Source organism: Crocuta crocuta, unplaced genomic scaffold (genome assembly GCF_008692635.1).
Source record: "Crocuta crocuta isolate KB4526 unplaced genomic scaffold, BGI_CrCroc_1.0 scaffold330, whole genome shotgun sequence".
NCBI classification, from domain to species: Eukaryota; Metazoa; Chordata; class Mammalia; order Carnivora; family Hyaenidae; genus Crocuta; species Crocuta crocuta.
This window is the reverse complement of record NW_027530521.1, coordinates 47,995-59,127: the sequence shown is the minus strand read 5'-3', so window position 1 is coordinate 59,127 and position 11,133 is coordinate 47,995. Positions and strand designations below refer to the sequence as shown.

Here is an 11,133-nt window from a genome sequence, read left to right as displayed (position 1 = left end):
AAATCAAGAGTTGGATACTCGACCAGCTGAACCACCCAGATGCCCCTAAGTCTGGATTTTAAACCCATTTCTCTTTACTTTTTAATGCATTTCTACTTTGTTCTTTCTCCTTTATTTCTCTCCCTCTTTCTTTTGCCTCTTTTTCTCTTCTGCCTATCTCAGTGAATGCTTTGTGAATGTTTACTTTTTAGCCAGCATTGGGGATACAAAGATGAATAAGATTACAATTGGAGTAAGGCACATTTTTGTCTTCAAAGACACCGTGTTGAATGAAGAATGAGAGAAGAGTATGAGACAATATGACTAGTGCCATAATGGCCATGTACCAACTTCTCTGAAATTGGAAGGAGGTAGCAATGCCATTTTTAGTCTTGAGGAAGCTGAGAAGTTTCCAGACAGGTAAAGTAGGAAAACGTATGGCTTGTGAAAGAAACTTTATGTGGCTTTGATTCTTTTTTTTATGAACTGAATTAGAACAAATTGAATTTTTCACTGGTAAACATGTCCAAGCATTTTGGAGGGTAAAAAATACATATCTTTGGGTATGTTGAATGTGCCTCACATATGGCTACATGATGGATTGGCTCTTCTAAATTAATGCATGGTATTTTTCTTTCCTGATTTTAAAAGTTACACAGTCTTGTAGAAAATTAAAACAAATCAGGAAATTATAAAGAAGAAAAAATGCCACCTTTATCGTCAATTGTAAGAATATAAAAAAATCAAATAGTTGATATGGTTTTGTGCTTGCTTTTGATTTCTGTAAAACTAGAAAAAAGAAGGTTTTTCCTGAATATTTATTCATTAGAAGAAGGCAACATTATTGAGAATGAGTATGACTTTCTTTTCAGGGAAGTCACTTGTCACCTGAACTGAATTGATGGGGAAGATGAATAATGTGACGGAATTCATCCTCCTGGGCTTGACTCAAAATGTGACACTTCAGAAATTCTCATTTGTTGTATTTTTAATTGTCTACTTGGTCACCTTGGCAGGCAACCTGCTCATCATGGTCACCATCAGTGCCAGCAGGGCCCTCGAAACTCCCATGTACTTCTTCCTGTCTTATTTGTCCCTTATAGATGGCTGCTGTTCTTCCTCCATGACCCCTAAAATGCTCGCTGACACTCTTACCATGAGAAAAGTCATCTCTTTTACGGGATGTATGACTCAAGTCTTTGCGGAACATTTTTTTGGTGCTGCTGAGATTATCCTTCTCACAGTAATGGCCTATGACCGTTATGTGGCCATCTGCAAACCCTTGCACTACACGACCATCATGAGTCACCAGGTGTGTAGCCTCCTTGTAGGAGTGGCCTGGGCTGGAGCCTTTGTCCACGCAACCATTCAGATCCTCTGCACAATCTGGCTGCCTTTCTGTGGCCCCAATGTCATAGATCATTTCATGTGTGACTTGAACCCTTTGTTGAAACTCGTCTGCATGGACACACATACCCTTGGTCTCTTTGTTGCTGCCAATAGTGGGTTCATCTGTTTGTTAAACTTCCTCCTTTTGGTGGTTTCCTATGTGGTCATCTTGCTCTCCCTAAAGACCTATAGCTTGGAGGGGAGACGCAAAGCCCTCTCTACGTGCATCTCTCACATCACTGTGGTCATTTTATTCTTTGTGCCCTGTATATTTGTGTATCTGCGCCCAGCAGTCACCTTTTCCATTGATAAAGCTGTGGCTGTGTTTTATACCATGATAACTCCTATGTTAAACCCTTTAATCTATACATTGAGAAATTCAGAGGTGAAAAATGCTATAAAGAAGCTCTGGATGAAGAGGTGACTTCAATGGAAAAATAATCACAACAGCATAAAATGACTTCATCTTTTAAATGACAAAAAGAAAATAATATAATTTCTATGGTTCAGGGCCTAGTGAACACTATATATAAAAGTATGTTGATGTTGGCACATAAGTCCTCAGAGGAAAGGCACAGGCAGGAAATCATTTGTCATTTAAATATATCCCATTTAAATTTATTTGTTGGTCATTTGGTTGTCAAACTTTGCTTACTTTCAGAATCAGCTGGAATTCTTGTTAAAATGCACATTTCCAGGATATAGCTCTAGAGATTCTGATTCAATGGGAATGTTCTTAGATTGGCACATTTGCATTTTAAACAAATTCTGTGGATGTTTTTAAGCAGGTGATCTATATGTACACTTTGAGCAACAATGCTATAGATTATGCTTGCATCATCTACCTATTAATGAATGATCTTGTTAGAGCATTTCCTGGGAAGTATCTATCATAGCAGATGCTATGAAAGATCATGAAACTCAGTTCTTCATAAGTGATGCTATACAAGCTCACTACATTTGTAACTGTAAAACAAAAATGTCATATTCTGTGAAGATAGAAAATCTCTCCATATTCTTCATCTTCACTTTCTATACTTTTAAATCTTTTGCTGCATCTGGTCTGATTCTTTCTTTTCCTCTCTTGCTTCCAAGTGGAAGGTCTACTATCTATTCTTGCTGAATTATTTGGATTAAAGTTCATTGTTATTGTAATATTAACAGTCATTTACATTGAAAACATTATTTTCATAGTTTTTCCATATGAAGCAGATTTTATGTATCATTTTTATATGTACATTTGGAGGTATATTATTATCACTAAGAAAACAGTCTCTAAGTAAGGTAGTTCTGAGATCAAAACTTACTTTTGCAACATACAGTGTGGACTTCAGTGAACTACAACTTCTTTGAGTTAAAGGAGAGTGATAGAGATATTATCAAGATTAGTATAGAATCCTTGTAGACCTTTTGTTACCAATCAATTCTCAATAGCTGTTAGTCATGAAATTTATTACTGGAATCTCTGTAACAGTACAGAACCACTTAGTCTATTTTTTGAGCATTAGAAGGGATAATACATTGTTTCTTTGTACCTTCTGTGAAGAATAATACTCTGAGCCTACTGGCCTTGTAAAATTCTTGGGGGGCTGGAATGCTTCCCAACATCTTTGGCCATTGCTTTCCCATGCTATTCTGTTTTTCTTCTTTCCATTGGCCTCATGCTTCCTAGATCTGGGGGGCTGATCCATTTATGGGTATGACTTTTTTTTCTGACAAGTCCAAATTGAAGAGCCACAAAGGCATTTTATTATGAACCTGAGGTCAACACAACAGGCAACCGGACTATGAACAGAATTAAGTGAGATATTTGTTTGGAGGAGGTGGTTTGGTTGAGTGGTGAGGGTAGACTCTGGAGTTAGATTTCCTGGGTTCAATGTGACCTGGGAAAGTTATTTTACCTTTCAACAATATTTTCTTTTTCTGTAAAAAAATGGAAACAATAATATGTATTTCATAATGTTTTGGGGTCTTATAAGTGGGATTATATATGTTAAATGCTTATGAAAGTTCATGGCACATAGTAAACATTATAAAAGTATATTGAAAAGAAAAAAACTGACTGGTGATGACCTGATTCTTAATACAGACAGATTTTTGCTTCTCTCTCTTCTTGAACTACCAAGGCCTTCATTATCTCTGGGACAGGACCTCTATGGATCTTACCTTGTTCCCTGTCTCCTTGTGTGATGAATACTACGTCAGATAACTTTTCCCTTGAACTTTAGGTAAGAGAATTTTTTACCTTTAGGTTATTATTCAGCCCCTGGAAGTCACTAACACTTTAGTGGAAGTTTTGGGTGATGTGGAAAAATTTGGATTATAGAGTAAGCAGAAGTATTATTGAATTCTATCTTGTTAGTTTATGTAACATTGTGTGAATTTCACAGCTCTCAGGACCTTATTTTAATCTTTGCTCACACATACAGTGAAATAGTAACACATTTTTCAAAGGGTAGTTTTAAGCATTAGATGAGACACTGTATGCCAAGTGTCCAGGACTATGCTTGTCACTCAGTGGGTACTTAATAAATGTCATTGTATTTGATACCCCCTCACTTCTTCATTTGGATCCTATTTCTGTCTAATTTAAAAAACCCCTCTGATTTATACATATTATTGAACTCTATGTAGGTATTTCTATTAGGAGGTCATGAGGCACTTTGAAAATTCTAAGAATAAAGCCCTCAAATTAATGCAAGATGGATGAGATTAACTTTCTAAAAAATTCACCTTGAAAATGTGAATGTTGGGGCGCCTTGGTGGCTCAGTCGGTTGAGCGTCTGACTTTGGCTCAGGCTATGATCTCACATTCGTGGGTCTGAGCCCCACGTCGGGCTCTGTGCCGACAGCCAGCTCAGAGCTGGAGCCTGTTTCAGATTCTGTGTCTGCCTCTCTCTCTGACCCTCCCCTGCTCATGCTGTCTCTCTCTCAGAAATAAATAAAACATGAAAAAAATGTGAATGTCTCCAAAGTTACAATTAGATTAAGGAAGACCCCCAAATTTAACAAACTTTTTATGACCCATTAAAAAATCTTTAGTACAATAATTAGTAATTGTAGCAAAAGCGATTCCTACTTACTACAGTTTGGCTGATACTACAAAGGAAAGTTACTGTTTAATCCCCTAAGATCCCTATGAAATAGATAACATTATTCCTGCTTTCCAGAAGAACTGAAGTATGGAAAATTGAAATCATTTACTTTAGGTTGCAGAACTAGAAAATGTCTGAAATGGGATTTGAACCCATGTATTTTGGCTTTAGAGCTTGCACTCTTAAGCACTGTGGTATACATCATAATAATGACACAGATCATATAACAATTTCTAGTGGAGGGAGATAGGCAATAAGTAAGTTAATGTATATATAAAAAATTTCATTCAAGGAGAAAAGTGCTCAAGAATGGAAAGGTGTGTGGGGCACCTGGGTGGCTCAGTCAGTTAAGCCTCCAACTTCGGCTCAGGTCATGATCTCACAGTTCCTCAGTTCGAGCCCCGCGTCGGACTCTGTGCTGAGAGCTAGCTTGGATCCTGGAGCCTGGATCTCCCTCTCTCTCTGACCCTCCCCTGCTCATGCTGTCTCTCTCTCTCTGTCTGAAATAAATAAAACATTAAAAAAAAAAGAATGGAAGGGTGTGAGGTGATAGTGACTCAGAAGGCAAGGGACCGCTTCAGGTTTTGCCTTCAAGGAAGACCCCACAGCAAGATTTTACAGCATTTATTCATGGCCAGGAGTGAGAGACAGTGAGCTGAAGATCATGAGTAAAATCACCAGAGAGGAATTTCTGTAGGTGGGAAGGGGATTTTTATCTGACATGGTTGAGTGTCATTAAGTGCTCTCTTCTGACTCAGAGATCACCAAGCAACCTTAAACGTACACTTAATTCAGCTCTTATTAAAATCAGGATGAAGTGAAATACATTCATCACCTCACAAAGTGACTTTTGTGTGTGTGTGAGAACATTTAAGATCCACTCTCAAGTGTATAACACAGTACTGTTAACTCTGGCACCAAACTGATTATTAGAGACCCAGGATTTATTCATCTTAAATCCAAAGTTTGTACTTTTTGACCAACATGCCCCCCTTTCCCTTCCCTCAGCTTCTGCCAACCACTGTTCTACTCTCTGATTCTTTGAGTTTGACTTCTCTTCTTCACTTTTGAAGGATAATTTCACAGAACACAGAATTTTAAGTTGGTTTTTTTTTTCTTTCTCTCAACCCTTTAAATATTTCACTCCATTCACTATTTCTTGCGTGGTCTCTGAGGAGAAGTTGGATGTAATTCTTTCCTCTTCTCCTTGTGGTGGTGGTCCCAGACGATTGGCAGAGATGTTATTGCCTAGGAATGCCTGTGGCACTCACCCGGGCCCATATTGCTTCTAGAAGTCCCCACAGACATTTCCCCCACTGAAGCCAGAGTTGTGGCTGGATTGGCCTTTGTGATTCTTATTAGGATTGCAGGACACACTTCACTGCAGCAAAAACGATCAGGGAACTTTGAGGAACAAGATTTATTACACACTAGTCCTGGAGGCTACAGGGCATATCTGGGGCCACACCTGAGGAGGTTGTAGGTAGAGAGTAAAAGAGCACAGACCTGAGGCTCTGCATTTGTTAGGGTCTGGTGGAGTGGGATGGATATCTAAGGTTTCATGGGTTCACTATTTATTGACTGCTTTAAAGCATGAGAGTGGGAATTAGAGGGTGGAAAGGGGGGCACCTGGGTGGCTCAGTGGGTTAAGCATCTGACTTTGGTTCAGGTCATGATCTCACTGTTTGTGGGTTCAAGCCCCGCATCGGGCTGTGTGCTGATTGCCAGCTCAGAGCCTGGAGCCTGCTTCAGATTCTGTGTCTCCCTCTCTCTCTGGCCCTCCCCTGCTCATGCTGTCTCTCTCTCTCTCTCTCTCTCTCTCTCTGTCAGAAATAAATAAAATATTTTTAAAAAATAGAGGGTGGAAAGGGAGAAGTAGGGTGACTCAAGGGGTCAGTTACTGATGTGACCCTGGGCTTCCTGAAAGAGGGAACTTCATGAGTGGGGGTGACTTACTTCCTTGTCTGGTAGCTGTGTCATATAGCTGGCAATATGTTTATTCACGAGGGATGCCTTGTGAAATATGTGCATCGGTGATCAAAAACCTAATGTGAAGCACTTACACTGTAATCAAAGAGCTTAATGTCTGGGATACCCACTCCTCTATAGGTAAGATGTTTTTTCCTCTGGGCTCTTTCAAGATTTATAAGAGTATCTTTGATTTTCTGAAGTTTGAATATGATATATCTACATATGGATTTTTGTTTGTTTGGCATTTGCCTTATGAGGTATTCACTGAGTTTCCAGAGGCTTGGTGTTTGACATTAATTTGGGGAGAAGTTCTCAGTCATTATTTCTTCAAATATTGCTTCTGTTCCTTTCACTTCTTCTCTTTCTGGTATTCCCATTACACAGATGTTACCCCTTTGGTAGTGGTCACACAATTCTTGCAAAGTCTGTTCTGGTTTCTTTATTTTCTGCTTTTTGTTTTTCAGCCTGTTTCCGTTTTGATTTTCAGTTTGGGAAATCTCTATTGCCATGTCTGAAGGCAATGTCTAGCTATTAATGAGCCCTGTCAAAGGCATTCTTGATTTCTGTTGGTCTTTTTGATCTCTAGCATTTCTTTTCGACTCTTCCTTAGAATTCCTCTCTTCTTACATGATCTACCTGCTCTTATTTTTAGGGATGTAGCAGGGCAAGTGTTCTGTAGTCTATCACAGAGTGTCAGTCTTTAGGTGAGCCTGGACTCTAGGACTGGATAGTTCACCAGGGCTTCTTGTCCAACCTCTCCATAATCTGATAGGTCTAAAAGTATCTTTACATATAGATTTCCTTCTCAGATTTGGTGGAAAACCACAGTGAACAGAAGCAAGAATCAGTCTTGGACACACTGCAAGTGCATGACTCGATGATGTATCTGGTTAGAAGGCAAAAAATGGCCAATGACTTTGCCTCTAGTGGGGAGAAGATGCTGTTCTCTTCAGAACTGTTAAAACTCTTTCAGGAGGGTTGATGAGTATTTCAAGAATGTCTTCTCAAGATCTTGGTACAATTAGTTTTGCCCTACTACCCGAATAAGATGGCCTGAAAATTGGAATAGTAATTTTTCTTTTTTGAAGTTCCTAGAAAAGAAGTTAGTTTCTAGAGAACAGTTTCCCTTAAATTTTTTTAATGTTTATTTATTATTGAAGGAGAGAGAGAGAGGGAGAAAGAGCGTGCAAGTTGGGGAGGGGCAGAGAGAGAGACATAGAATCTGAAGCAGGTTCTAGGTTCTGAGCTATCAGGATAGAGTCTGATGTGGGGCTCAAACTCATGAGCCATGAGATTATGACCTGAGCCAAAGTTGGACACTTAACTGACTGAGCCACCCAGGCTTCCCAAGAACTTTTTAAAAGTTTCCCTTTTAAGNCATTAAAAAAAAAAGTTTCCCTTTTAAAAAAGCTTTTTGCTGACTTCTTATATCAGGTAGGTTTGTCTGCCTTGATAAATTACCCTAATGTAGAAAATTTTTGTTTTTATGTTTGCACCAAGGGATTCCTTTTAAATAGATCTACAATCAAGTAATAATTTTCTGAAGTAATTAGAAGACTCTATGTAGAAAATGGACGGACATAGTCATACGAAGTCAAATACATTCTTAAGAACTAGTGTGGCTTCTTGTCCTCGGTGGTCATGCTGGATGAAAGAGGCATTTCCAGGTCTTTGTAAGTTAGTTAAAAAGTCCTTCCACTGATTGGGAACAAGCCTTCAGAAGGTAAGTCTGTAAGAGTAAATGGAGGAAGCCAGGCTTTTTAGTTGTGTGAATTACTTTATTTTGTGGGATATTCTTATAAACTTGAGTTTATAAAAATTGAAACAGTGTAAACTTCTCCTGGGATCACAGATTTGAAGTCAATCAAAGTTTATAATTACATGTCTGTCACTGAAGGGTGTATGACTTTGAGAAAATTAAGTATTCTGAGCCTGTTTCTTCAACTATAAAATGAAGATAACAATGCTTGTTATTGTAAAAATAAAATGTTATACATTAAATATGATTCTGTATATATGTGCATATGTAGATGTAGATATATATGTATGTGTGTGCATATATACATATATTTGTATATATATATAATATCTACATAAGTATGGAAATAGCATATGATATACAGTTGTGCATAACAAATAATATATGTTCTTCTCTCAGTGTTAACATTTCCTTTCGTTAAAATATTTTGTACCATGTAAGGAGATGGAGGCCATCTAGGAAGGAATAGATTTTTTTGTGGAAAATTAAAAATTTATCTTTTTTTAATGTTTACTTTTTTTTAGTGAGAGACAGCACAAGCAGTGGAGGGACAGAGAGAGAAAGGGAGAGAGAGAGAATCCCAAGCAGGCTCCACACTGTCAACACAGAGACCAACGTGGGGCTCAAGCTCACGAACCATAAGACCATGACCTGAGTCAAAGTCAGACGGTTAATCTACTGAGCCCCCCAAATTTATCTTAATAAATATTTAATTGATCCCATTTGGAAATGTCATTTAGGTAGTTGAATACAGAGAGCCATTCATAAATTGTTCTCCCACTTTGCATATGTAAATTACCTTGATTCTTCACTTAGGAATCATACTTTATACATGACTTTATACATGTGCATCTTCCATGGAATGCCCTTTCCATCTTCTCTTGTTCTCTCATTTCTCCTTTAAAAGTCAGCTAAACTACTGCTTTCTCTGGGAGGCCTTCCCAGATCCCCTGTCTATTAATGTGTTCTGGCACAGGGCACCCCTAGTCTACATGACTATACTTATAGTGACACTTATTAAATTGATCTGTAATGGTCTGGCCACCTGTATATGAAATCACTGAGAGTAACAGACTATGTCTTATTCAACTGGGCATGTCAATGTCTATGACAGGTTTGACATCAATAGTTTTCCATGTGCATTTTTAATTGAATAAATAAAAAAGAGTAAGCTTATAATGAACTTAAAACTTTTCTCCTTTGTTTTAAAAGCAAACTGTTTCTAATAACTGAAGGCAGCAATTATAAGGAATAGACAGAACCGAGTAAATGGAACCAAAGAGCAATGTGACGGACTTTGTCCTCTTGGGCCTCACACAGAATCCCAAGGAACAGAAAGTACTCTTTGTTATGTTCTTGCTCTTCTATATTTTGACCATGGTGGGCAACCTGCTCATTGTACTGACTGTTTCTTTTAGTAAGACCCTAGACTCACCTATGTACTTTTTTCTTGCTAGCTTATCGTTTATGGATGTCATTTATTCCTCATCTATTTCTCCTGAACTGATTTCAAATTTGTTCTTTGGGGAAAATACCATATCCTTCCAATCTTGTATGACCCAGCTGTTTACAGAGCACTTTTTTGGTGGATCAGAGGTCTTTCTTCTGCTGGTGATGGCCTATGACCGCTATGTGGCCATCTGTAAGCCCTTGCATTATTTGGTTGTCATGAGGCAATGGGTGTGTGTTGTGCTGCTGGTAGGGTCCTGGGTTGGGGGTTTTCTGCACTCAGTAATTCAAGTTAGCACGATTTATGGGCTCCCATTCTGTGGTCCCAATGTCATTGATCATTTTTTCTGTGACATGTACCCTTTACTGAAACTGGTCTGTACTGACACCCATGTCATTGGCTTATTAGTTGCGGCCAATGGAGGACTGATCTGCACAATTGTGTTTGTGCTCTTGCTCATCTCTTATGGTGTCATCTTGCACTCTTTGAAGAACCTTAGTCCGGAAGGGAAGCGGAAAGCCCTCCAGACCTGTGGTTCCCACATCACCGTGGTGGTCTTCTTCTTTGTTCCATGTATTTTCATGTACGTGAGACCTGCTAAGACCTTCCCCATTGACAAATCATTGAGTGTGTTTTATACGGTCATAACCCCCATGCTGAATCCCCTGATCTACACTCTGAGAAATTCTGAGATGATAAATGCTATGAAGAAGCTCTGGAGGAGAAATGTCACATCTTATAGTAAATGAGCGCATCATCCACCATGAAGAGAGTTATTTGACATTAAGGTTCATTTCCCTAGACTACACAAGTCTTCTAAAGTCTGATTCTGACTTTCCTTTCTTCAAAGAATTTATGATAATTATAATTAAAGAATGAAGTAAATTAATGTGCTGTAATAAATTTCGCTCCCTGCTAGGATGTAAGGTCCATAACATCTTGTAGATCTCTTCATTTAGGAATGTGTAATGCCTTTCTAGCAAGGAATCCGTAATAGGTAATGAATTTGTGAGGAAATTTTTATATGATTATACTAAGTTTTAATCAATTTATGAATTTATCTTTCATATATTTTCTGAGACTTGGTATTTTTAATTAGATTCTTGTCATTTAGTTGTTTTTATTATACTATTTAAAACATTTAATGGTGTGTAGGATGTTTTCTTTATTAAATTTCAGTTTTCTTATATAAGAAAAGTTGAAGTGTAACAGGTAATAATAGCAAAAATGAAACCCTTACAGAACAGGAAAAAGTGTAGCACAAATTTCCTACTCATCTCTCAGCACTGTCTCTCTTTCCTAGAGGCAGTCACTTAATCTGTTTCTTAAGATTCATCAGGCAATAATCTTTACAAAGGCATGTGTAAATCCAAATACACGTATGTGTGTTTTTCTGCAAATGTAAATGTTTGCTTTTACTATGCAACATTTTTTTTAACTAAGCTTTTCATATTAGGATAGTTTTTATATATTTTTTATTTTCGTTTTTC

The 11,133-nt window shown here is 38.0% G+C and overlaps 2 protein-coding genes across 2 annotated transcripts; both read left to right on the top strand.

Annotated features, from left to right (window-relative positions):
* Positions 1-880: 880 nt before the first annotated feature.
* On the top strand, positions 881-1,792 carry LOC144234207 (olfactory receptor 4C12-like). Its single transcript, XM_077767485.1, has one exon. It carries the CDS (start codon positions 881-883, stop codon positions 1,790-1,792), a length of 912 nt encoding a protein of 303 aa, XP_077623611.1.
* A 7,658-nt stretch (positions 1,793-9,450) lies between these two features.
* Positions 9,451-10,392, top strand: LOC144234206 (olfactory receptor 4A47). Its single transcript, XM_077767484.1, has one exon. It carries the CDS (start codon positions 9,463-9,465, stop codon positions 10,390-10,392), a length of 930 nt encoding a protein of 309 aa, XP_077623610.1. The 5' UTR covers positions 9,451-9,462.
* Positions 10,393-11,133: the final 741 nt, after the last annotated feature.